The following is a 26,558-nucleotide window of genomic DNA, read 5'->3' as shown; positions in this document are numbered from 1 at the left end:
TTCAATGAGGTTTCATTGTTTCTGATAAGCCCGCGTCGCTTGTTACTGGTTTGGGTGTTAGTGGACGCCCCTGTACCGCCCAGATCGCGCGGTTCCAGGCGGGATCTTCGAGCTTCAACAAGCACAGCTTCGAGTCTTCCATACATCTTCAATCGTGTTATCGTGCTTGTTTTCCGATGCTTCTCAAAGCCAGCGTTCGTCATCATCAACCGGCAAGCCTCGGATGTAGCGATGGTACTCCCAACCACATTCTCCACACTTGAGGTATTGCTTTTTGTGTTCGCTATCCGGGCCCGCTATACGATCTTCGCGGTTTTCGAGATCCGAGGGGCGAAATCGACAGAATGATTCTCTTGATTCTGAACCGAGGAGGTCATCTTCACGGACGACGACGTGATATCTTCGCCATCCAAGACATGGCGCCGTTGCACGCTTTCTGCAATGGCAGTCTACCGCCAAAAGAGCTTCGCTGTGCAAACCCTCCTCGGTCAAATCCCACGAAACCACTAGCTTCTTGATGAAAGCTGGCTGCGGCTGCCAGTGCTTCACCATAGACCGGTACTTGTTGAGTTTGAGGGTGTCTCTCTGACCGACAGGATCGTGCGCATACATAAAGCCGCTCTCCAGAACGAAGATGAGGCGTTTGAAGCTCTTACTAACATGCGGATACATACTGGTTCCTCGGGCGTTTGTTCCTACTGGGCCCGAGAAGTGCAACGTCAAACTGTCCAACCATAAGCTGAAAATGGCATTCAAAGATCGCAAGCTCTTGTAGAAACTTGGGTCCAGGTACGCGCAATCATGGTATTTATGGCCAGGAACCACCAGTGTCAAGTCACGGAGGGTGTGGAATTTGGCGTGCATTTCGATAGGCGTTTGTGTTACGACAGGAAGTAGGATACGCACTCCAAGCTCGCTTTGTGAAAGGACGTCCCGATTGTACGACAGCAGCCACGCTTTTGTCTTGCGGATCGACTCTCCTTCGCACTCGTACTTTGCTTGCCGACAGGAAAGAATCAGTCCGCGGCATTGCTCGTTGTCGACAGGCGGAAAGTCTAATAGTTCGTATATGGCAATGCGGACCTCAGCAGGGAGCCTGAGTAGGGGTGATGCGATTTGCGCAACCTGATTTGGAGACATATTCATTTGCTCAAAGACAAGGTCCTCATGAATTGGTGTACCAATGTCTTAAGATGCGGTGATCATATACCCCGAATTTCCAGGCTGCTGCCTAAACCCAGCACATCTGGTTGGCTGGCGCATGACGTCTACTCTTCGGCCTACCTCCACTTTCAGAAAGAGATGCCGGAACCCAAGAGGTCCTCATATCATTTCGATAGCACCCATCAAACTTACATAGAGGTGCCAGACGTGTTTCAAGGCATTATCCAAGTGGCCAATAATGCGCCGAAACTGTCTCGAAGGGTATCATGGTGAGAATTTAGCTTGTGATTCGCTCTTATTCTTTATCTAATGCGTGTATTCGGATAAACTCTGGCCGCCCCATCCAATGTCACTCAATACGCCTAGAATTCAGTGTCCTAAGCAGGTTCCATGGGATGATTCCACAAAGCTCTAGGCATGACGGGTGCCAAATTCAGTTTGTTAAAAGGTTGAGTATGTCTTGGTCAGGAGACTTTTCACTACTTCATACTCACCAGGCTGTAGCTTTGCTATTCGACCATGCCTTACTTCTACCTTTTGCCACGCGAGGGGGTAAGGTAACCGATAAAGAAACATGGCATGTTTTTATGTAAGGCTCAACTTATTTAGTGCATTTCCAACCTCGCTTCTCTATCTTTCGAAACAAAGGGAATATAAGTGAGGAACAGCATAGATTTTTGGAACATAATATATAGCAAGAGATATTAAAAACACGTTACAATTGAAACAAATTTCCTAACCGCATCACCACCAACCACACCAACGATATGATAAACCCCTCTCCAACTAGGAAGAACAAGAAACCAAGAGGATTCCTGTCCAGACCAGAAATCTAGACAAAAGCCTTGTCCAAGTTGCTAGCAAAGACGTCGTTCCTGAAAGGCACATTTGCCTTTCCAAAGAGTGTCGAGGGCGAAAGAGCCTGCCTCGCAGCGTTGGGCATGGCATCCCAGTCGTTGATCCAATAGGTGCGACCAACGGTGTTGGTGAACTGCAGAGCGTGGTTTCTTGGGAAGCTGACGAAGTACTCCACTTTGACGTTGTTGCCTTGAATGTTGGGGCGCGTGGTGGGCGAGTAGCCACCATGACCCGACGCAGCGGCGCCGAGAATACGAGGGTTGGCATTCGCCGGGTTGTCGAGCCAGACGACGACACTCTCCCAGTCGTGGCGGTGGCCGCCTACGACGTTGCCAGCAGCTGGTTGGTCCTTGGGCCAGTACCATGCGTACATGATAGCGAACTTGCCCTTGTGCCAGGCTGCTCGAGCGTAAGTTTGGCCCTTGGATTGGTCACGGCATCCAGCGCTGACATTGCCAGTGTCTTGAAGTCCTCCACTGCGAACAAGACATGTGAGCGTTTGGAGTTTGGATGCATCATTTGATAGGCTTACCTGGTGTTGCCATTGTCGTCAACCGCAGTGTAGGGCTGGCAGCCGTGGGCGATGTGTAGCAAGGGCTGGTACTTTAGGATAGCACGGCCAATCGCCCCTCCTTGAAGGCGGGTCCGAACTGGGTTGAGGGAGCTGTGCGGGACTACAGCGCGAGTATCGAGTTGAGATGGGGCGGGGGCTGCTAAGACGCCTGAGACCACCGCGAGGGCAGACAGAATCGTGGGGAAATGCATTTTTGGTAGTTAAGAGTGATGAAAGTATAATGCCAGTCAAGTGATAAATTGTATCGTTTGATGGAAGGGCTGTGTTGATGTAGTCTGCGGAATGCTGTGCTGGACTTTAGAAGGGGTTGAGGATGTCTTTTATATTCAGAGCTCTTGCACAGTTCAAGACACTCTGCTGATATCTTGCGATAGTAAGCTCGTGATGCCGCCTGCATTCGGTGACACTACTCGGTGTTAAAAGTCTTGGTAAGAATGCGTCTATATTTCATCGAAATATCACCGTACGGGTTCCAAGAAGCGTGAGGGCCCTAGTAACTAGTAACTAGTGTCTTTACAAAGAGACGTGCACCACGTGGACTGTGATATCTGTTTGCTTTCGTAGCTTAGGAAGTTGCTTGGTAACCATGAATATCCTAAGACAGGCAGGTGCCGGCGGCACGGCGCAACACCTCTTGAGAATAGTTGCAATGCGATGCAATGGCAGAGAACTGTACCAAATACACTAAGCCATCGCGGTATTCTAATCACGACCAAGTCTAGCAACGTCAAATCGCAGGCCAAATTCACCTCAATGCAAACCTTGGAAGGCTTGAACAGAGACAGTCTCACGACCAAGGGTTTCATGGATCCCAGAGAATACGAAGATATCAAAAACTTCCTCCAAGCCCTCAACTCTTGGCAGCTTGTATTGCGGTCAAGAAAGGTTATCATGGATACCTAGGTACGCGGTGTCTTGAATTGCGACAATGGCCTGATCTAGTCTGAAGGGAAGCCACTGCTAGACTTCGAAAAGTCTAGCTGCAGTTCGTCACGCCCAAGTTGCTGCGCCAAGACTATGCCAGCTAATGACTAAGTCTGTAAGCAGTTACCTCTAGCTCGGATCTAGTACGTCGGGATCTACCGAGGGGCTCAAACTGGTGTTACATCGCACAGGCCCACCATACCGAAATCGCTATTGGAGCCGCATCGAAGGCATAATGGAAGATGTGTCAAATCCTGACAAGTGCCACGTACTGTAGGATTAAAAATAGGGCAGTGATTAGAGGTGCATTTTCGTCAGCAATGGTCTATAAACCACCCAGCATAACATCAATCCCAATTGCAGCAACCAAATCTCGATAGGGATGGTAAGTTCCGTGGACGCTGCACTAGAGGCGTTCCTGCTCATGACGTGCTGCAGGATTCCAGACTGTGGCTTGCTAGAGCTAGCTCATTTGGCACGCGTCGGCCCTTTACACAGAGCCGTTCATGCTGATCCGACAACTCAGCCGAGCAATCCTTGGATACATGCAGTTTAGTCAGGTACAAATTCTAGAGCTGAACCCAAGACGATTGTTCATTTTCGGATTCTGGTCTCTAGTCTGACCAAGCGGATGCGTCGTTCACCCTTAAATTGGACGTTTGCATTTCTAGTTCTCTTTTGTCTCGGCAATCTGGGCGGTGAACTTTGATATTGACAGCTTGGCAGCAGCTTTTGTTCATAATGCCGTTGCCTTCCTAATCCTCCACACCTCATTTCATTACAGCGTTCGGTGTTTCGTCTGTCAAAAGTCTTGCATTTCATTTGCGACTCACTGTTTATCCGTGATCAGACATCGTCGAGTATCTTGTCCAAGAGGCAGCTTGATGATCCCCTTACTTGCGAAGCATGTGAAAGGGAACGTGTGATCAATGAACGAACTGGCAAGCTGTTGCGTGACCCGATCTGGGCTGATGCCATGACTGTGCGGAAGAGCTCTATCGAATGCCTTTGGCCTGTAGTTCGATCGATGCTCTTTATTTCGGACAGAGTAAGCTCTGATCAATTAATCATTAGGTTTAATATCTTGGTGTTTTTGCAGACTTATTGCAGCCTTATTGCAAGCTCGATACCAGTCTCATATTATCTGAAACGAAGCTCCCGACTTTCCCAAGCACTACGGCAGTATTGCTCGCGCTCACTTGTATAGCTTCAGCTAGCCCACTCGGATACGAAGTCCGTCAGGCTAGTTGCTCCGCAGCGGTCATGGCATGCTACGCAGCATGAGGTGCCACCTGGAGAGTCCACTAGCAGCTACTGCTCCTGCCACAATCGCCGCCTGCAACACTGCTTTCGGCACTTGCCAGGCTGTATGTACGGCGGTGCTTTTGGCCCCGACTTCCTAGGAAGTGGTTGCACCTGCTTCTATGTGTTGCCCCAGCTAATACACACATGCAAACTTCCGTAAGCCTACCAATGGACATCCACGAACACATTCAAGGCAATTCGTGCAGGCTGAAACAAGGTGACGGGTTTTTGTGATGGTGCTGTAGACGTGGCGGCGATGAGGGAGTAGTGACAGGGCTGATAAGCGCAAACGGAAGCAGGCAAATACCTGCATAGCCTCTGTCCTGCCTGCATCGAGTGCACCAATTAGCGAATTGTGTGCATCTCCAGTGCACCTTTGTGAATATCGTAATTACTGGCAAACTATGTGCTGGTAATAAACCTATGAGAAAACGATGTGAAGAGCCAGGCATTTTCCTGCATACTGTTCTGTCATGACAACGACCATAATTCCCATCCACCAAGGACCAAGGCCGCAGCGAGCGCTGGCTGTACCGACACACCTGTCGCGACAGCCGCATTCGGGGTGACAGGCGATTCGGTAGTAGTTGGGGTCGCAGTAGCCAGACTTTGTGAAGCAGACAGGCTCTCCACGACGCTAGACATGCTACTGACCATGGCTTCATCAGGTTTGATAGCACAGGGATTTCCGCTCTCTCCTAACCGCAATTGATCCATTGAACAGGCGTTTGATTTGTTCGCGTCAACCATAGCAAGAGTGCCCAGTTGCGCACAATTGTCTGTGACGTTTCCGAGTGCACTGGGGTTGGGAGCACTCCACTCGCCACGCCATGCGGGAAGCAGGGTAAAAAGGAGTTGCGAACCGTTTGAAGGAAGAACGGCAAGGTTGGGGTAGTCGCATTGGGCTTCTATATAATCCCATTGGATGTACCATTGTAATGCATATGCAGTGCCTCCATAATTTGGTTTGCTATTCCATTCCTTCGGATTCGTGTAGTTGGTCAAGACGAACGGTGATCCATTGGGGTTGGTAAATGTCGATACATTTTCCGAAGTAAATCCTTCCACCCATTGATCGTTTATAGTGCCTCCTGGTATCGGCTTCTTGATGCTGTTGTACGGCATGATAACCCAAAGGAATCGGAAAGGACCTAGTTCAGCAGCTGCCGTAAGGTTCTGGAACGTGAACACGATAGGTAATGAGGAGGTATAGTTGTATGTTTCATTCTCACGCGGGAACAGGACATCGATCTCGAAAGCTGGGAGGTTCGATGTTGGTGCTGATGTTTGCACTGATGATGTGGGTGTGAAGGACGCGGCAGCAGTTGTCGTGGTCTGAGCGGAGGCTAAGCGGCAGGCAGCCAGAGCGGTTGCTGCACACCAAGAATAGCGCAACATCATTGTGTATAACTCTTGTGACGATTCAGAAGATTTGAGACCGCTGCATTATTTTTCCAGTATCGTGATGTGGGGATGAGTCGCGCTTTATCGTACTGTACGCCGAGACGCAAAGATCCTTCGCAATCTTAAGTTGCCGCGCTCCCGTTCAGGCGCCTAGCTAATCAGCTTTTGTAATGGTGGTTGTGGCCGCTCCTTATGTATTATACATCCTCGTGTCCTAACAAGGCCCTTTTCATCCAGTACTGAAGTTCAAAAAGAGTAGAATTCGACTTCAGCGATACCTGTCTTTGCCGGAATCGTAATAGCAATGGGGAACCCTCCATAGTCGGGATCCTCATTTGGCATCATCGCGTTTGCTCCACTCCTCGTCTCATCGCCACCCAGCGTCCTAAGTGTTCGTAATCTGCCTGTCGCTATGTCGTCCACGATCTTCTCTTCGTTTTTTAGGATGCCGTTGAATCTCGTGTCGGCGTTTGTCGATCGACCCATCACCTGGAACCCCCAGCCGATGAGTAGAAAGCGCGCTCCACCACGATGAATGACGATACCGCTGCCGGTACCGGGCTTGCCAAAGACGAAAGAACGCTCAACAGTGATGTCCCAGTCGCCGAAACGTTGCTTGATGGGTTTAGATGGGTCTCTATCGCCGACCATCTCATCGAAACAGAAGCCAACCGATGAACCCGGATTACGTTGGGCTTCTAGCACAATTTGAGAAACCTGTGATAACAGTCCATAGTGTTTTGTGTAAGGATTGCTTTCCGGCTCCAACGTGTCGATGCCAAAGGGGCTGGCTAACAGAGCTTGAAAGGTTCCGTAGGCTATCCAGATGCGCCGAACGCCGTACTCATCTCTTCGCTGCTCAGGAATGAAAAGCGTGTTATGGCGATGCCGGTACTTGGCGCATAGGCCAGTGTACTCGTTAAGGTAGATGTCCGGCGCAATGAAGTCGAGGTCAGGTGCAAATCGTAGCCAGATATCTAGAACATTGCTTGTCGCGCCACCAGAAGGGTAATCACCTAGATGTCGATTCACGATATCAGTACATGTTTCACACGCAGTTCGTATATGGGGGTGTTCACCTGGTTCCCCGCCTCCGCCAACAACAACAGGGGTACCATTGTCAGCATCCTCCCCATCATAGTTCTGCCATACATTGGTGTATAGCGGGAGTGGGTATTCGGATTTCCCAGTCGCTGCTACACGATTAACGTAGTGTGCGTAGTGATACGCCATGAAGAGCTCGTCAGTCCTGCTGCTGACGCCAAACACTTCCTCCCAAGTACCAGACTGTGGCTTCGATCGTGCGACAAAGGTTTGGAGGTTGGCCTTGAGATCGGCGTGTAGTTGATCATAGTCGTTGCTCAAAAACTGAAGAAGCTCTGCAGGTACTGGTTCGGAAAAGACTTTGTTAGCTTCTGCACTTCCGTCCCGGCTGTCGAACAGAAGACCGACTTCATTCTCTACCTGCACCATTAGTACGGTACCGTGTTTCTCGTCTACCTCTTTGAGGTGAGCAAGCAGCTTTTGGAATGCTCTCGCGTCCGCTTCAACGTTCTGATCGTGAAACAGAGACAGCACATCCGCGACCTCAATTACGCCTCCTGCATTGCGAAGCTCGGCGCGTGGGAAACGTGTAGGATTCGTTTTCACCCACGTGGGAGTGTATGTCGACCTGCCTAGCGATGGATGTATCAGCACGTGGAAACAGGTCATGAGAATATGCAAAAATACCATTCTTGAACGATCCGAACCACAACAAGATCAAATGCAAGCCTTGATCTCGAGCACCCAAGATGACCTTATCCAGCTCTTCGAAGTCAAATCTGCCTTCTTCGGGCTCGATCATCTCCCAGCTGACGGAGCCAAGTAGAGTATTGACATTCGTTGCGACCATCTTAGGCCAGATCTCGCTCATGTATTCGGCAGACGAAAGCGATGAATTTTGCAGTTCCCCGCCTAACATAAGGTACGGCTTGCCATGAACAACGAGTTGCTTGGTGTTTCCTGATTGTCGGAGGTGCGGAATTGATGAATTGAGAGTCATGATGAATGCCCAGGTGGTGAAGACTTGAAGGGTTTACAAATGAGCGTAGTTTCCAAGAACGTAGACAGTCCTCACAGCTTCGGCAGCCAGAAATCTTCACTCGGAGCGCTCATTGTATAGCACAGGGAGTTTTGCGGGGCTGCTCCAGCGGGGTAGTACCCACCGAACAGCAGAGCGTGCTGTGACATTTACCGGTGCTAGAAGTTCAGCCATACCTATGATTCGGCACGTTTTGTAACAACAATCGCGTGAGGGTCTATGGCTGTTGCTAGCGGCGAGTTCTTTCGTTCGGAATATTATTATTATTGCCTTACGTACTTCCCGGCTGATATCACAGCGGTGATGCGTTTGCTGTCATCTACGATGCACGGAGCAGTCAGCCACCGATGGTGTCTTTGCTCGCCTGCCATTGGCCGCCACATCGCCCGGCTCTCCGCTTCGAACGAGCAAGCAACAGCCTATCAGATGTACCTTGTCGCTCGATCCTACCTAGTTGCCCTTGTTACCAACGCCGTGCAGGTGCCCCTGGTCGCTCAGACAAATCTCTGGCTATCCGGGTCAGGCTCGACCCACCCAAGGGCCTGGCTCGCTGCATGTAACTGCAAGGCACTAGCTCATCCTTTCGTGCAGCTGCATTTCTCCCCAATTGATGAATTCATCGTCGCTCAGATAGATATCCAACAATCTGTAAGGATGCTCAGTCCCACCCTTCTCTCTCGCGCATCCTCGAAGAGACCGGGACATCTTACTATCCACCGAGCCTTTCTATCATTAATCGATCCAAGCTTGGCCTTTCATTTCTAGTACACCAATAGCAACAGGTCGTAGCACATTTCGGATACGTCAAAGGCAAATACTTGGAACACTCTTCGTCGCTTTCGACCGCTTCCAAGAATATCTTCAAGTAGGAGTTATGGCGCCGAATAACAGACAACCTCAGAGCAATAGCTGGGAGCCCAGCACCACCATCGAACTCCTAGCGCTGCTCCTTACAATCCCAGGTGCTATCGCCGCTATAGCCACCTTCTATATATTGCTTTCTCGTCATCGGCAGAAGAGGTTTAGTATGTCAACCTTGATACCTGCATGTAGTGTGTCACGCACTAACGGTGACTTAGAAAAGCCGAAACGCGCTCGCACTATGTAGCATGGTATAGAACACAGATGTTGCATGCGGTTGTGTATGGTTTCGATACGTGTCGCAAATACCGACCAACGTCTCTTATTGATGAGGAATGGAGAAGTAAAGACTGGGTTGCGAAATAAAATGAATTAGGGTCTACGTGAACTCAGTGGTTCTTCGCTTGGAGGTGCTCGTACTCTATCGATAGACCTGTTGCTCGGCGGAGGGGACCTTCTCTTCGGAAGAACACATATCTTGCTCACTGAAACCCCGTTCTTGCAAGAAAGGCCTCAAAGCTACCAAATTCTTCCCACCCGCCTGCACTATCAACAACCTCCTGGCTCCACTTCACCCCCTCCTTTGCTCCAGGCCCATAGTACGCCCACTTTTTGATCATAACCATATTCTCCAACAACTCCTGCCCAGCCTTCCAGTCCTCGTCCCTCATCTCTTTGAAGTCGCACTTCTTTCCTGTAACCTTCTCTACAGCTGCGCAAACATCAAGCGGCGTGACCCACGCGCTCGCAGCAAGCACGTGCTTTCCGATAGTAGCTTCCGGCTTAGCGAGGCATGATGCCACGAACTTACCGAAATCGGTGGGAACGTCTAGCATAGGGATTTGAGTGTCAGGATGGAAAAGTTGAGATAACGTGTACCCATCGCCATTCGGGGTGGGTTTTATAGATCCAGGGACGTTGGTCATGAAATATCCTGGTAGTACGAAAGAGGCAGATTGGCCGGCTTCTTTGATGTATTCCTCAACCATGGCTTTGCTGTCGAAGTGATGCAGATTCGGCAGTTTCCCGTTGGTGATCTTGGAGACGTGGGGTAAGGAGGACCATATCAAGTGCGATACTTTGGCTTCGAGGCAGGCGTCGGTTAGATTGCGGCCTTGTTGGACTTCGTGGGTGAGCGAGGCCTTTTCCCAGTACTACGTGAAGGGTCAGAGGGAGAGTGGCTAACAAGGAGGGAGTTCAGAGGGAGGTACGTTTGTCACGCCAAACACGGCATCAGATCCGGTGATGGCGATCAGGATTGAGTCTTTGCTGTTCAGGTCCGCCTAGAATACTTAGCTGCCTAGGTACCTCTACTTTTGAAGTAAGGAACTTACAGCGACCATCTCAACACCTTTTGCTACCATGGCTTGCGCATCAGGTTTATTCGGGTTCCTCGTAACGCCGCGCACCTTCCATTCCTTGCTAAGACTCGGGTGATTCAGGATAGCTCGTACAACAGAACCACCCTGGTTGCCAGTAGAGCCAAAGACAGTGATGAGCTTCGTCATATTGAGAGGTCGAAGCATTCGTGAGTAGTATCAACCCGGGACGCTGAGATGCTGCGGCTATCTATAGAGCCTGTATCGCTCTAGTTGTTCTTGCAGACGCAAATGCAGGTGGCACTGCACTGCCATGTTCGCTAACATAGTTAGTAACGTGGAGAGCAAGACCGCGCCAGAAGATGAGTAACGACGGAGTAAGCTGAGGGAGCATTTGTGTTGGACGATAGAAGTGTAGTATGAAGACTAGATGCGGGGTGATAACTCAACGTAGCGCTAGTGCGGGGACGGATATGATTACTCACCTCCGCATGCCATGTAGCGCCTTAGCCAGAGTGTTTCCAGAAGCTGACAACACAAGTGAGAGTGACGATACACTTTTTCAATTCTATTGATATTCTTCATGATTGAGGCAGTAATCTTGCACGATCACATGAGGAGGTCTTGTAGCAAGCATCCCCACATAAAAAGGTTCCTACAGGTCTTCGACTAATACAGTAGCCATCAAGTATACCCACTCTCAACAAGTATTTACATTCTTTTCTTGCCATATACAGTATCCTCATCTCTACTTCCTAAGAAGTCGCGCCGTGTCCTTATCTTTTCCACAAATGATTAGTTTTGCATTCCTCACTACACCCTACACAACCTGTTCCGGCGCTCTTAGTCCACTCCCCACGTCGTCATCCGGTTCATCTTTGCGCTTCAAGGGACTCGTGACATCACCAGGCTTACATCTAGGCTCAAAGATCATGGCCTCGGGGTTGAATTTCTTGAGCTCAGTTGCTGACTCGGCGTAGAACTTGTCAGTGTCCTGGAATCCACCGTGATCGTAACCAGTATCGCCGGTATTGTCGTCGCCAGGAGGTTGTCCATTGCTAGCATTACCGGTGAGATTCTCGCAGCGAGATGATGCATTGTCACCCCCTTCGACAGCTTCCCTCTTCGCGGCTTTCCTCGCGTCCCTAGCAGCGTCCTTCCGAAGCTTCTTGCCATACCACTTCCATTTCTTCATCCCGTTGGGTGTGAGCACTTTTTGGTCGCCTATTTGGTCACTCATCGGGTTCTCGTTGACCTCCTTCCTTTTTTCGTCCTTCACCAGCGGTTCTTCATTCTCGTCCGCAAAAATGTACTTCTCTCTAGCCCAGTCTTTCTTCTTTTTACCCACATCCTCCCTCCTTTCAATGAACCCACCCAGTATTGCTGCAATCCGCAGAGCGGAAATACCAGGATCGAACGGACTCTCACCTTCCTCCACCGGACGGTGCACCTCCTGAAAGTGGTTCGTATGGACAAAAGGTTGGGAGGTTGAACGATTTCGCGTCTCGTTGGCAAGATTAGTTGCGAGGATCTCGGTGTTGGAGGGGAAACCAAAGAGCGTGGCGGGCGTGGCGGTGGCCCAGAAGTGGATCGCGACGGCCCCGCGGTCGGCGGGAGTCGTGGCTGGTAACTCGGCAGTCTCTTGGACTTGATCTTGACCAGCAAGAGCTGTTTTTTGTGGGTTCCTGTTCTTGCCGCGACTACGACCGCATTTGCTTCGTGTCCGACCGGCGTTACCAACTTGGTCTCCAGTATCGTCGGCGGCCTTCTCCTCTGCTGGAGCGTTGTCATGATTAGTGGACTGCTTAGTTGGGAGGTCGTGGCCGTCGCGCCAGTTGGGATAGGGCTTTTCCGTTCGCTTGAATTCTGTTTCTCATCAATTTGTTACCTTGGAGAAGGTCGCATGACAGGGGTGATGACTGAATCGCCATGTCTTTGGAGACCTACCAGACATCTCGTTGGAATATGTTTGTACGTACAATTCTAGTAGAAGTGAGTACCAGAAGGGCTTGTTGTATTCGTGCCTGAAGCGGCTACTCGCAGTGTCGTGTTATTGTTTGTGGGTGCAGAAAGAAAACACCAAGGATGGAACGGTAGGACGCAAAGTGCAGATTCAAGAGCATCACTACTTTTAAGCGAGCCTTGGCTCGTGTTCTCTGTTATGCTTCCGAGAGGTATCAATGAAGTTTGTTATAGAAGATGCTTTGGTGTGAAGAAGACGGCGCAGCGCATCACCACAGACGCGCCCACGAGAATGCCGTGTCGATTACAGCAGTTATGGCGATATCAGTGAGCTGGCTTTGCAAAACAAGTAGTAGTCTCCTCGGAATAACGAGGAGCGTTTTGTGATATTAGCATTATTGAGTAGATGTGTACAGCGTCGCTCCAGCATGAAGTCATTACCTCCCTCCCAAGCCCACGTAGTGTGAGTAACTTCGCACGAATTGTCCTAAAACAACGCCTTATCTCCAAAGCGTTCAGCATACATACCCAGCGCCTTGATAGGGAATATAAACTTGTAGTTCGGATAAGAGATCATACTGTCGTCAACGTTAGCCGTCATTCATACTCATCCAACAACGTCAGCCAACTTACCAAGACTTATTGAACACCCCCTCAATTGCCTCCTGCAACCACTCTCCATTCTTTTTCTGCCTCTTCATGATGAGCTTGACAGCCCTCTCAAGTGGCTCCTTGTGAGGGAAGCCGCCCTCGATCATTGCGATAATTACCCAAGCAGTCTGCACAACTTGGCTCTCCGCATGCTGATCCCAGACACCGTCTTCGCAACTCTTGTATGTCTCGCCCCAGCCTCCGTCTTCCATTTGCTTGTCGAGGAAAAACTGGCAGGCCCGTCTTACGCGCTCAGAGTTCTCGTATTGTTCGCCAGAGCATTTGAGTGATTCAAGAGCGAACATGCCGGCGTAGGTAAAACAGATACCCCAGCTACCGTACCACGAACCATCTGGACGTTGGGCGGCTCGAATGTACGATACCGCGCGGTCGCGGAAGGCAGAGATCTCTGCGGCACGGTATTCAGGGTAATGATGCTGGAACATGTGCAGAGCGGTCACAACGGCGGTCGTGCATTCGGGGTAGTCGTATTCTATCATGATGTTGCCGAAGACTTCTGCTGCGTTGAGGTGTTCGAGGAGTATACTGCCTCGCGTCGGCTCGTAGGAAGCACAGCCACCAGAAGCGTTCTGCATGGTAAGCAGGACGTCGATGGCGTCCTTCATGCGACGTTCATTGATAAGTTCAGGAAACTTGTTGTCTTTCTGTAGGATGAGCGTGCTCTTAAGACCTTCAGATGTGCAGTCGCTAACCGTATAGCCTTGCTTTCGTGTGCTGAAACCCCAGGCGCCTTTGCGTTGTTGACGATAGCATGCGTGTTGATCTCTGGTTTCTTCAAGGATCTGCTGGTCTTCCAAAAACTCGAGACTCTTCGTGAGCATATGCTTCCACTTCTTATCTTTTGACCAGCCGCAAGATTCGACAGCTTGAATGAGGAACGCAGTATCCCATGTTTGTACACCGTTTGTGCCGTTCATAAGCATACCTTCATCCTTCACCCAAAGGAACTCCGGAAGAGTCTTGATGTGCTCACGAACGGCATGGCAGTTGGGTCCGTTTCTGATATATGCAACCAACATATTCATGGGGCCGTTTACCGGACCGAGATTTGCAAAGTCTGTGTTCTCATCCTCAGCCTCAATCAGCCACCATACATGTTCCTCAGCGCGCTTTACCATCCAGGTGGGTCGAATGTATGGAAACCATATAACGGCCAAGAACCAGAACAGGGCTTTGAGAAACCAGGACTTGACATGATAGTTATCCGTAGGGGCAATGGTGTTCCGGCGTGCATCAAAGTTGATCGTCTCAAACGGCTCCATCAACAGCTCAGCCCGCAATTGACGTGTGAGGTCGTTCAACGGATACGACCATCTCTTGGAGTAGATATATGACATGGGCAGAAAGACCATTCGCATATGTATCCACCATCTCCAAGGCGCAATGGGTACCCAATCTGGTAGTAGCCATAGCTCAGGTGGAACAGGATTGACTACATCCCAATCGGTCACACCCAGCACGCTCAACCAGAACTTTGCCCAGTGCGGTGCATTGAGCGCGCCGCCCAGGTTCCAAAGTATGTCCCTCGCTTTACGCATCCTGGGATCTTCTGCGTCGATGCCTAGCAGCCTCAGCACAGTATAGTTCATTGCGGTACCGAACACGGTGCTCTCGCCCTCGATGTGTAATCCCCAGCCACCATCTACCGGATTCGCCCGCGCGAAGAGGTAATTTTTGATCTCGATCGCATGCGATGCTGGTATTGGTGTCTCGGTGACATACCAGGTGATTACGAGGCCTGGCAGGAGGAACATAGGACCACCGTATTCGCAAGCCCAGTTTCCGGGTGGGAGTTGGAGTTGAGAGAAGAATTCGAGGCCATTGTGTGCGGCTTCGAGAGGTGTCTTTGCGGGTTTGAGAGTAGGTTGTTCCTAAGTCGAAAGTCAGCTACTACGGCCCTGTCTGGACAGAGAGAAGATGGTTAGAAAATGCGCCAACTCACCGTATCGAGACCTAGGAAGTATTTATCCGCTGTACTCTGCGGCCATGCTTTCATCTCTTCGTCGCTCTGCAGATAATGCCATGTCTGACATCCTCGATCGTCCTTTAACCTCCATCTTGTGTAGTCAGTCTTCTCATGCCCCTCCTTGCTCTTGGTCACGCCTACTGCGTCGTTCAGTATCTTTTGCGCCACACCGCGCTTCAGAGAGCCATTGTTCGTTTCGATGGCGTGCGGCATGATGTTTGTTGGTTTCGTGAGGTTCTGAACGTCGCCCTACACTTCCCTTGCAGGGGGAAAGACGTGATGGAAGTGGCATGAGTGTTGCGGCGCGGTGAGGTACCCCAGGGATGGACATCTTGGCAGGGACGCGTGATCGCAGGCAACAGCAATCTTGCCAATCACTGCGTCTGGCGTATTGGACGAGCACCTGCAAGTCAGTGTTACTACAGTGGATTAACAGATGTTTGCATTCGAGTCGTCTATATAGAAGTGTAGTTTGCATGCGGCAACTTTACGCAACACATAATTCTTCAGATCCTGAATTCATGTACATCAACATCGCATCCCTACCATCTCCCACCACCAAACCTTGGAGACACTGCAAAACGACATATCATCAACTAACCAAGCGTCCCCTACTTGTCCTCAACTCATCGAAACATCACAAATACCAACACTCTTGACGTATATACAACCACTCACCTGGCATCGCCCCTGCCTCAGTCTTGGCAGGCACTCCCGCGGCGAAGCGTGTGATCGACAAAAAAAGCTGACCACTCGGCTCGTGCAAGGCTTGCATTCCCGCCCCCTTTCAAACTCTCGCGCGCATCGCAACGCACAGATCACCAGTCTCCGTATTCGCGGAACATGGGAGGATCCGAGGCCGAAGGTCTGAATCGACGATGAGGGTAAGTAGGATGACGGAGGTATGACTTCATCGCCTACTTGGAGTTGTGTTTGGTTTGGTAGACCTGTATGCTAAGGGATATTAAGATCTGTGTATACAATGACGATGATGACGAGGATAAGTATTGGAAATGTGGAGATGAGTAATGTGAATCATTGGTTGTGCGTTTATTCAATCCTCGCATTCAGTTGGCGGCGGGTATGATGTGGTATGTACAGATACTATGCGTTATGTATCGAACGAGCGAGAACCTCCAGGGCAGTCGCTCTACACGCTCAAGGTCGAGAGCCCCACCAGGAATAAGACATGAGCAACAAAGGAAAAAAAGATGTGCCGTCGAAATATGAAAACACCATGTAGTTGCGCTTGAAACCTGCCAAAGTAAAAGGCTGTGAAATGCTAAACATGCTTGGAGTTTTCAAAAAAGAGGGATAGCGGTAATTCGTGGCTCCCATGAAACCAGGTTGGTCTTCTGTATGCGGTAATCGTGTACGGTGTGGTAGTGGTGGGAAAATAAAAATCGTTGTTTCGGGTATCGCAGAAAAAGTAGCCTCTCATCCATCTGCCCTTGTTGGGCAAACATGATCAATCGCTCAAGTCGGGATTTGCGACGAACAGCCTTGTTCCCATGGTCATGGTCCGCTCGTCTACACTGCCCCTCCGTACCAGGTCATCCTTACTGCCTTTCTTGTCCGTTGTAGCGGGTGGTTTCAGCATTCCGGGCGCTGGCAATTGCCCCATGTCACCGAAATTGCGTTCTCCACTACTACCACTGCCCGTACTTGTGTTTGTTTTCGTGTGCTGGAAATAGCTGTTGTCGTTGGGTGCGTTGGCGTCGTACTCGGCGGGGGAAGGAGTGGGTTCCTCTTTGAGGTCGGCAAGTTCGCCGTCGGGGGACGAGTTCTGCGGGGGCGTGCTGTTGGAGGATATGCGGCCAGCGGGGTTGGCGTAGGACATACGGCGTCCTGAACCAACCGAGGAGCGTCCTGAGCCGGTGCGGTGGTGGTATTGGCCGTTCTTGACTGAACCTGCATCTTCGTCGTCGCCTTCGTCCACTTCAGAAGCACTCAGGCGCATAGGCACACCAGACCCTGCATATGTGACTGGCGCATACAACGACGCTTTTGGAAGACCGTGATGACGCCCAATCTTGGATCGCACGCCGCCAGCCATGCTAGATCCTCCCGAGGCACTTCGCGGGGGGACGTGGTGTGGTCCGCCTGCTACTTCCATGTTTGCCCGCATCTTGGCCTGCCGTTGCTGTGCGAGCATGCGCGGGTCTTCATACTGGGCCCTGTCGCACCAGACGGTAGCCTTTTGTTTCCGCATGAGGGCAACGTACGATGTGGGCGAGTTGCCGCCGGAGCGTGAGGACGAGGAGCGACGGAGGGCGCCGCTGTTGGAGCGGTTCGGGGTGCCTGTGGTGGAGCTGGTCGACGAGGTGGGTGTGCGGCGGAGACTGCTCTGGTACTGGGTTGGATATTGCGAGTTCATGGTGCTTGTGGTGGGCGATGCAGCGGGGAAGATGCCTGAGCTGGTTGTGCGTGTTCGTGAATGTCCTAGTTGGCCGTCGTTGTGGTATTGATGTTGTGGGGGTCGCACTGAAATGCCGGGGTTTGCTATGGGCTTGCGGCGGAGAGGAACAGCCCCGTAGGCAGAGGTTTGTGGGGGTTGTGCCATGACAGCCTGCATGTTTGATCGACTCTGCTTCCTTCGCGTCACAAATCACGGGACGTGAAACACGGATCAGAGCGCTGGCGTTGGGGCGGCAGCGTCAAAGAAACACAGACAATGACGTTGTTTTTTCTTCTTTGGCAAACTAGCAAACTCTTGGCTCGCAGTGAAGGGGAGCCGGTGTTTATGTAGATGCTGTTGGTGTTATTGCCGGAGTGCTCGCTTGGTGCCCTGCTGAGAATGATGTTCTGCAGCCCTGCGACTCAAATGCACTGACTTCCCACGGCTTCCGGCAATGGGCTGATGTGAGGGATTGGCACAAAGTTTGGTGATGTTTATGATATTCGGGCAAGGACAGCGGCAACAGCGGGGGAAGTGGTCAACGCCCCGCGGGAGGAATCGAGATTGCAGGTGGAGGGCCGAGTGATTTGCGATGATTTGTGGTGCCTGGGATGCCGTGTCGAGTCGCGGGCGGGAAGCGTCCTTAATAGCAAATGGTCCAGTCCAGCCAGAGACGCTAGAAAAGCTTACTCTAAAGAAAGAAAAGGTCAACACGAGCCATAAGAGTGTTTGAGAAGAGTAGTAGACGCCAGCTGGCTTGCGACAATTAAGCCGTAGTGCATGCACGGTGTTGCAGTGCGCGAAATGCTGACTTACATATGGATGGATGGATGCGGCGTCTTCGTCGTGTACTAGTCCAACCCGGCCTTGCAGCAAGCAGCGGCACACAGGCAGCTTTTGAATAGGGAATTACAAAAAAGAAACGTCGAGAGCTTGTGGGTAGAGCGGGTGGGGAACAAAGGGAATAGTGTAGAAATGGTAGGAACTGATAGCAGCAGAATCGGGAAGAGTACGCCCGCAAGAGGAACTGGCCGTGTCTTGTATCTTGGATACGCTCCGTGCTTGCCGTTGAGGGCGATCACGCTAATAGAAATGGGTGAGCCGACACTTGGGAACCACGTCTCCACCGCGCAAGCGTCAATGACGAAAGGCTGCTCTGCATTGTCGCCATGGCGTATTGCTATACCCATCACTCAAGCGCGACGACAGAGCACGTCCATAGTAGGCCGCTGTTAACGCCACAAAACCTGAATCCGCCGTGTACAAGAAGGCACTCGAGTCCAAACAGCCGCCCCAGCGACGCGGAGCCCAGTCCGTATACGGCTCACCACTATTTGCTTGAGCATTGTACGCCGAGCATCCTGGCACTAACATGCTGCATATCGACAACTTCACGAATCCCACTCACTGCCGAGCATGTCCTCTCCGCGTCGAATCATCGGCAAACGTGGCTCGAGCATTGCGGGCTGCAGGACCCAGTTCGCTGTGCATGCATGATCGCCTTTGGTTGCATCCCGCCTTTGCTTTTGAACCTCACTGTTTACCACCTGCCAATGCTACATTTGACACATCGCTCCTGATACCGGCTATGGTGTTTCATACTTTTCCAAGCGTGCCTGCGCATCTTGGTTACGAAGCCATGACCGCGACCACTGTCAAAGTCCCTCATCTGCACCCGTCGCCAACACCACTGCCGGCGCTATCATCGCGAGACCTCACCCCAGCGCGCATCCGACCGGGATACAACCAAGGCCCTGATGCCGTTTCATCTAACGTGATGTGTCCAACAGCCCGCCCACAGTCCTTGCCTGTTCCTCTGCTTTCGTTTATATGCCAGAGTGGGGTTGTATGCACGACGATGCACCACCAGCTGTTCCCCGCTCTCTAGCACCGCGCACTCAACCATGGAACACGCTGCAACGCCAGCCGAGCTCTTCCAGATCGTGATTTCTGCGAACATCCGAAAAAAAACGTTGAGGCTCTTTTTTTTCTGCATCACAACCTCCACCAGCGCCGTCTTCGGTCAATTTTGTCCGACAGATCCGCTTCGGCCTTCGCCGAGAACCTTCTAGCACCTGGCATTGCCACCTCCTGTACATCATTGTCAATAATCTGCTGCGTTTCTGATGATGACCATCGATTAACGCTTTCTGTGGAGATACGGGTTTGAATGGGTATTCATAGAAGGAAAATTGGAGACCAGCCCGTACAGAGCGCAAGTGTACCAGACTCGGCATTGTGGCGTAGCATCGCGTAGCAGCATCCTTGAGCGACATCCTCCTGCAAACGCCGCCACTGAAAAGGACCCTGAAGAGCTGAATCTGTAGATCATTGCTTGATTGTATGCGCTCGGGGCTTTGTGACCCCGCGTTCGGTCGTATAAGATTATCGCGAGCCTCAAATATCGGAGCACAAGCCGTGCGTTGTTAACAGGCTCTCAGCTTCTATGAGGCTCCTGTTCTCGCCGCCATCATGGTGTTGCATGGTGTTGCACGCCTAAAAGGCGAACGACGCACTACCAGGCATCATCCATCTTGAGGCGCAAATATATAATACAACAACGGCACATGATTCGTGACCATCCACCTCTCCACCCACACCACTAGAATCCACAATGCCAGTGAGACCCAAGGTCTTGGTTTGGAGGGTTACACAACGTCCGCAGATCTCTTGCCTGCATACAAGATCGTACACCACAATTTCCATGTTCATTTGCTTCAGCGACTTATGTACGAGTAATGCGCCTTGGCCACGACAGCGCAAGCACAAACACAAGGCTCGGTACCTGCCGTGCTGACGAGAAACACACATGCATCGTGCTACAGTGACTGGGTGTCGCATCTCCAGATACGGTAGTCGTTATCGTGAATTGCTACTTTCGGCAATACGCTTGCGCTCGGTACGCAGCTGATCCGGCATTGGGGTTTTAGTGTCGGTCTTGTGCCGCTGTCAACGGTAAGGTATGTTGTGGTTTTGGACAAGTGTGTGATGAAGACGTGCCCACTGCATGAGGGGTCCTCCGATGTCTCGGAGAGCTCTACCATCGTACGAGCATAGTTGGATTGTGCATGCACAAGTTGTGTATTCGTAAAATACATGAAGTATCGAATGAGGAGGGGCATGCACCGCTCACCCGGAGATAACATGAATTTCAATACATGTGGATCAAATCCTTAAAACCACCTCGCCAGATCAAGTACAGTATCGCTTATAACTTAGTAAATATAAGGAATCAGCTGATACGGAGTCTTCTGCTTGAATTCCTCCCACTGCGCTCCATAGCGCTTTTCGCAGTATTCGCTAAGAGTTGGAATCGCACGTTGTGTAAAGTCCCAAGCGAAGAAGGCTCCTACCAGCGCACCTAGCGTGTAGCCACCACCGGCCATGGCGTAACCCGCTCTCCAGATTGTGTACCCGCCGTAGTTGATGTGGCGTGCAAAGCTCCACAAACCTCCGGTGTACGCTTTGCCCTTGTTGTTCGGGTCCGCCTTGAAACGCTTGCGCTGTATTTCCGCGATGAGCTCAGTCATAATGCCCACGACGTATAGCGAGCCGCCAATAAGGAGTGCTGGCTGCGGGAAGTCGGCTTCAGTCGAGGCAGAAGTAGCAGTTGTAAGGAAAGCATAGGTGCTCAGACTGTTGAATACAGCATTGAAGACGCTTATGCCGATAGCACCCACAACTGGCATAGGCTCTCCAGAAAGTGCCGTCACCCAGATGTTCTGCTTCACAGCTGCGCCGACCGCCATTCCAAGTAACACTAATCGGTATGGTGATAAGCCCAAGCCATCGATCAGAGGTATACCTGTACGCGTCGGGAGCCCGGGAGGCAATGTTCGTAATCCTACGCGATGCAGGACGGATGTGCCGAGGCCATGGGCCAGAATTGAATATTGGAGGGCAGGCTCGATGCCACGCAGAAAGAAAAAGATCGCTTTGCCAGCTGGTGTTGGTGTGTAATCGCCCCGCGCGATGAGATCCTTCTTCTTCGATGCGTCTGACCGAGGATCGTTTGGGTTGCCTTTCTGGCCTTGGCCTGGCGCCATCGTGTATCGATTGATAGGAGCTGTCCTTGTTAGTACAATTGGCAAGAGTTGGAATAGTGCGGGGCTGTCTTACCTCTGGAGTGTCTTACTTCAGTACCCTCAATGCAGTTAGTAAGTACCGAAACAGTCGAAAACAGCGCCAGCTATATGTATAGCTTCTCTTTGGTCAATTGAAGTGCGCTCGTGCATTCAGTCACTCAGAAGTGCGAGGCTGATTAACAGCCTTGGTGGAGGATCACAAGACGGATAATGACGTACACACTAACCCGTCATTCGGTCGTTCGGCTTCACCAACTGCCGTTCGTTATACGAATCGGGCAGTATGCATCCTCTCATCCTGACATCCTGTTGTTCAAGGTCTACACGCGGGAATGAAATGGGGCGACAGTTCGTTTGGGGCAATCCGGGCAGCTAGAGGTAGACGATACGGACTCGACGATTATCTACGTCAAGCTTAGTTCACGCGTGTTCCCGTGATGCCTTGCATTAGCGCGTCCCGCTCCTTTCGTCCCACCTTTGCTTTGTTAACGCGCGTTCGAGTCTCTTTTTCGTTCAACAACAATTACTCCATCGCCATTCTTATCAACGTTTTGACACAACTAGAATCCCAATGCCACACTTTGACTCTCCTCCCCACTTCTAATCGTTCCTTCAATGTCACAGCTGCTAGCGGCAACATTTGTGCGACTATGATGAGGATATTGACGCCTCAGGAGTGCGCATTGAGCCACTATCAGTCAGTTTGGAGTACACAGGCGGAAATATTATAATTTCCCACTGTGATCCTATGTGCGCGAACCCTGAGCGCGCTGGTGACTTTGAAGCAGCGGTAGATCACCTATTCGCGATTTTGGTTAAGTGCACTCAAACGCAAGTACTTCACTTGCTATTGCCTTCTTCCGATTACCAGCTCGACGTTAGAAGAATATCAGCATTTGCATCTTATCACGACATTGTACGCTCCCATATATCGATACCCAACGATGACCGTTACTTTCGGCGCAATCTGCAGCCTTCTGCAGAGTATCGAGATTATCACCACACAGTGGCCACGTTTACCTGCAACGCAAGAGAAAAGTGGTAGACGCGAAATAATCTCGAACTAGTTTCTCAACCAAAGAGATTCCCTCGACGGCTCCGACACAAATGGTGGTGCTGTATTATCGGCTCTCTTCCCGCATCGAAGAAAAGACCGAGTCTACGGTCTGCAGCCGCCCTTACTCGCAAAGAAACTTGTGGACCTACTCGCCTTCAACCACGGTCAGCTTGCACTTTTCAATGGCTGGAAGATAGGGGTTCATGGCGATCTCGGTGAATACCTCGCACGAGCAATGAAGCTATGGGATGGCACCTTCACCAGTAAACGCGTGTTTCCAGTCAAATAAATCGACCAGCTTCTTGTACAATTAGTAGTGGGATGCCGGTTCTCTGATGAGGCCATCCGGAAAAGGCGCAATCGGGACAACAAGACAGACACAGAGCTAAGAAATATACTTGTGAGGGTCGGATCTTGGGAAGCAAAATGGTTGATTCGTCTCATTCTACGAAATCACTGCACTGTTGAGCTTGACGAGCAGTTCGTTCTGGAGCGCTATCACTTCCTGTTTCCGGAATTACTGATGTTTCAGAATGATTCCGACGCCGTTTTCAATATGCTTCGAGGTGAACTGAGCTGCTACCCTACAGTACCAGAATTGTCAGAACAGAAGCCTATGCGTCTCGAGGCGGCGCAGAAATTGAGAGCTATTGTTGGAATCAAGGTGGGGCGACCGACGTTCCATAAAGCTTGGTCTTCCAAGCACTGCATTCAGTTGGTGGGTCAACAAGCTTGGGCTGCCGAAGTCAAGTACGACAGCGAGTATTGCGAAATACATGTAGACCTGGGAGATGCGCCCAACGATATCAGAATCTTTTCTAAAAACGGCAAAGATGCAACAGCGGACCGAAGACCTCTGCATGCCACTATTCGCCAAGCACTACGTATTGGGCGATCAGACTGCAAGTTGAAAAAGAAGTGCATTGTCCTTGGCGAGATGGTGCTCTACAGTGACCGAGAAAAAAGAATTATGCCTTTTTCGAAGATCAGAAAGCACATATCACGCTCCGGTTCTTTTATCGGCACACTTCAAGATTCATTGCCGCATGAGTGGGAACACCTCATGATAGTATTCTTCGACGTCCTGGTGCTGGATGACGAATCAACCCTACGTCACTGCCTCCAAGACCGCCGCAAGATTCTCCGAGGCCTTGTCCATGTAGTGCCGGGCCGTTCAATGCGATCGGAGTGGACCCTCCTTGACTTTAAGACAGGGAATGGTATAACAGACCTTAAACAGATATTTGCCCGGAACCTAGCCGAACGCCAAGAAGGACTCGTCCTCAAATCGTTGCATGCACCGTACTTTCCACTGTTGTCAGAGCAGGGGCATCGTCAAGCAGGTTTCTTCATAAAATTGAAGGACTACCTCGGTAACATGGATGGTGAGCAGGACTTGGGCGACTTTGCTGTGATCGGAGCTAGCTTTGATGCGCAGGTCGTGCCAAGAATTCATATCAAACCCTTGCACTGGACGCATTTTTATCTTGGGTGCTGTCTGAACAAAGACGCAGTGGAGCGTACGGGAGCAAAGCCAGAATTCATGGTCCTAGCGAGCCTCAGTCTCGAAAAGTGTATACCAAAGTCTGATGCGAAGTGCATGAACATCCAAAGTTATGTTCGTCAGTCTGCTCTACGAGAGAATGGATCGACCGCAGATTTCGACATTCGATATCCCAAAGGTTACGGTAGTCGTATGACTGCTGTATTCAAGGAACCATTCGTAGCGGAGATCCTTGGCGGTGGACTCGAGAAGCTTCAAAACGAATCATTCGAAATGTTACGACACCCTAGAATCAAGAAGATCCACCATGATAGAACTTGAGAAGACACTGTTTCTTCAGAGGGTCTCGAGCGTATGGCTGAGGAGAAGTGGGAGGTTCCTGACGCTGATAGGCTTGATGGACATGCTCGTGATGTTGCTTTGCTGGCCAAAAAGTACGTCAGGGAGATGGATGGGTCTCAAGTGACTGTGACGACCGACGACACCACGCAGCAGACGACTCAGCGGACCACTCCTCGCTCCTCGCAAGTGACACCTCGTCCAACGATCACCCGGACCATTAGCCAATCGGCGCCCAATGGAGCCATAGTTGAGAAACCGCAACAGCACACTTGCACCACAGTTTCGACCTCCCAATGTTCCGCTTGTGGCAGTACACAAGGCAAAGGCACACAAATCTCGCGCGAAGTGCACATTCTCGTACTGAAAGACTCGTCAGAGCTTCTATATACTCCGACCCGTCCAACTCTAATATTAACGGCGCCTGAAGCCTACAGCTCATCACCGCCTAGATCCAGTGCGATGTCGGCCTTGTCGACGACAAGCAAGCGGCGCACCTACATAGAGTTGATCAGTCCACCAAATGCAAAGCGGAGGAAAGCACTAGCTTCATTACAGTCATCTGGGAGTAACCGCCGTTTGGGTGAGTTTCAGTATGACTCACAGGACAGAACCATTGATATTTGTGCGAAGAAAGGTATAAGAGTGCAGGTACATATTGGATCTCAAGAGAAGGAACGTAACAGCTGAAGAAGAGTGTCCTGCGACTCATTGATTACCTTTATGATAACCCCGCTATGTTCGTATTCTTATATCGTAGCGTCTCAGCTAAGTGTTGGACGGTTATCTGCTCATATAATAGTGCAAAATTGAGAAGCATGAGACGGGTTCGAACAGAGGAGTAATATCTCCCTTTCAACACCAGACGTGAATCGCGCTCTTCCTGCACCACTGAGAGGTGCACCACCAACAGTAGTAGACCTATAGGCACTCGAAGGCCCACCCCATGGAATTGTGGGAGGGAGCGTGGTGGAGATGGAGACCAGAGGGATAGAGGCGAGCGTGATAGGCTGAAACTTAATCGTGTGATGGGCTCTAGGAGGACGATAGAGTTCTAGTCAAACGAAAAACATACCCTCGAAAGAAAGAAGTCGCAAATGTAAAATGCTCGACCTTGAGTTGTCTCTATTCGAACGGAAGGCATCCCGAGTTATACTTTTAATACAACTATAGTCAGATGAATTTATTTACACCCACACCGTCCTATGGTCTATCCGTAATATAGCCGTTGGAATCCGCACATTATGTTTCGTCGACGCCTATGGAAGCGAGAATGTCAACCATGGTATTCTAGCCTCTCACCCCGCTTGTTAAGCTAATCGAATACAATACAATTTTCAGTAAATGTATTCCTAATATTTACTTCAAATGTCTTTTGTTCGAATACCTCAGGAACTAGCCATATTCACAACTACGATGCCTCAAATCTTCGACTGCGAACTGGAGGGGGATGCTAGGTATAGACGCATAACCGTCTCTTGTAGGCCTACGCCGCGTTTTGTTCGTCAAGGAAGCAAACAACCCATACAAACCTCCGGCCGTCTCGTCAGCCTTCTGCAATCTGCAGTACGAAATCCTCGATCTACGCAAGCAGTTACAACCGGCGCCACTGAGATGTCGTCGCTAGCTTCCCTTGACATACGCTCCGTCCAGAGGCCTATACCTATCGAACCTTTGCGGGATTCCGACGAGCTAGTAAGCCTCCTTCAGCACCCAGTATGGAATGCGTTGCGTAGCGTTACCGTGTCTAGCGTGCCCAGCGATGCTGAGATTGCAGTCTATCAGAGTCTCCTAAGGCTAGCACGGTTTGTTCAGGCAGATGTACATGAGTGGGCAGAAGAAACACGGCGTAATCTCGAGGAGGCGGAAGACAGGCGAAATTTTGAACATCTCGAACCAGAGAGCCGCTGGGAGCGCATACAAAGGATGCACGAATTAACACAGAGCCTCGGACTGGACCAGACAAACCTCGCCCCAGCCGGAACCGACACAGTGGAGCCTATACGGGAATCTCCGGATGATCTCTTCTCGGAAAGTGCAGTTCGACAAGAAGTAAGTATCAGGCTTCTTTCCGAAAGCGCAG

General features: G+C 50.8%; 9 protein-coding genes across 9 annotated transcripts; 1 reads left to right on the top strand and 8 right to left on the bottom strand.

Annotated features, from left to right (window-relative positions):
- Positions 1–183: 183 nt before the first annotated feature.
- ALTATR162_LOCUS5854 (uncharacterized protein) lies at positions 184–1,140 on the bottom strand (the record flags this gene model as incomplete). The annotated part of the gene is made up of 1 exon (XM_043313474.1): positions 184–1,140. One exon carries the CDS (start codon positions 1,138–1,140, stop codon positions 184–186), a length of 957 nt encoding a protein of 318 aa, XP_043169409.1.
- An 856-nt stretch (positions 1,141–1,996) lies between these two features.
- Positions 1,997–2,787, bottom strand: ALTATR162_LOCUS5853 (uncharacterized protein; the record flags this gene model as incomplete). Its single annotated transcript, XM_043313473.1, has 2 exons — positions 1,997–2,498; positions 2,555–2,787. The coding sequence occupies 2 exons, from the start codon at positions 2,785–2,787 to the stop codon at positions 1,997–1,999; spliced, it is 735 nt and encodes a 244-aa protein (XP_043169408.1).
- Positions 2,788–5,296: 2,509 nt separating this feature from the next.
- Positions 5,297–6,226, bottom strand: ALTATR162_LOCUS5852 (uncharacterized protein; the record flags this gene model as incomplete). The annotated part of the gene is made up of 1 exon (XM_043313472.1): positions 5,297–6,226. One exon carries the CDS (start codon positions 6,224–6,226, stop codon positions 5,297–5,299), a length of 930 nt encoding a protein of 309 aa, XP_043169407.1.
- Positions 6,227–6,475: 249 nt separating this feature from the next.
- Positions 6,476–8,273, bottom strand: ALTATR162_LOCUS5851 (uncharacterized protein; the record flags this gene model as incomplete). The annotated part of the gene is made up of 3 exons (XM_043313471.1): positions 6,476–7,245; positions 7,309–7,905; positions 7,961–8,273. The coding sequence occupies 3 exons, from the start codon at positions 8,271–8,273 to the stop codon at positions 6,476–6,478; spliced, it is 1,680 nt and encodes a 559-aa protein (XP_043169406.1).
- A 1,382-nt stretch (positions 8,274–9,655) lies between these two features.
- ALTATR162_LOCUS5850 (uncharacterized protein) lies at positions 9,656–10,681 on the bottom strand (the record flags this gene model as incomplete). Its single annotated transcript, XM_043313470.1, has 3 exons — positions 9,656–10,327; positions 10,385–10,456; positions 10,508–10,681. 3 exons carry the CDS (start codon positions 10,679–10,681, stop codon positions 9,656–9,658), a joined length of 918 nt encoding a protein of 305 aa, XP_043169405.1.
- Positions 10,682–11,312: 631 nt separating this feature from the next.
- On the bottom strand, positions 11,313–15,305 carry ALTATR162_LOCUS5849 (uncharacterized protein; the record flags this gene model as incomplete). The annotated part of the gene is made up of 4 exons (XM_043313469.1): positions 11,313–12,358; positions 12,983–13,032; positions 13,088–14,997; positions 15,069–15,305. 4 exons carry the CDS (start codon positions 15,303–15,305, stop codon positions 11,313–11,315), a joined length of 3,243 nt encoding a protein of 1,080 aa, XP_043169404.1.
- A 1,255-nt stretch (positions 15,306–16,560) lies between these two features.
- On the bottom strand, positions 16,561–17,667 carry ALTATR162_LOCUS5848 (uncharacterized protein; the record flags this gene model as incomplete). Its single annotated transcript, XM_043313468.1, has 1 exon — positions 16,561–17,667. One exon carries the CDS (start codon positions 17,665–17,667, stop codon positions 16,561–16,563), a length of 1,107 nt encoding a protein of 368 aa, XP_043169403.1.
- A 3,038-nt stretch (positions 17,668–20,705) lies between these two features.
- Positions 20,706–21,536, bottom strand: ALTATR162_LOCUS5847 (uncharacterized protein; the record flags this gene model as incomplete). Its single annotated transcript, XM_043313467.1, has 1 exon — positions 20,706–21,536. One exon carries the CDS (start codon positions 21,534–21,536, stop codon positions 20,706–20,708), a length of 831 nt encoding a protein of 276 aa, XP_043169402.1.
- Positions 21,537–23,188: 1,652 nt separating this feature from the next.
- On the top strand, positions 23,189–24,457 carry ALTATR162_LOCUS5846 (uncharacterized protein; the record flags this gene model as incomplete). Its single annotated transcript, XM_043313466.1, has 1 exon — positions 23,189–24,457. One exon carries the CDS (start codon positions 23,189–23,191, stop codon positions 24,455–24,457), a length of 1,269 nt encoding a protein of 422 aa, XP_043169401.1.
- Between the last annotated feature and the right edge of the window lie 2,101 nt (positions 24,458–26,558).

This window comes from Alternaria atra (assembly GCF_907166805.1).
Source record: "Alternaria atra isolate CS162 genome assembly, contig: 25, whole genome shotgun sequence".
NCBI lineage: Eukaryota > Fungi > Ascomycota > Dothideomycetes > Pleosporales > Pleosporaceae > Alternaria > Alternaria atra.
The sequence above is the reverse complement of the archived record's forward strand: the minus strand, read 5'-3'. Positions and strand labels throughout refer to the sequence as shown.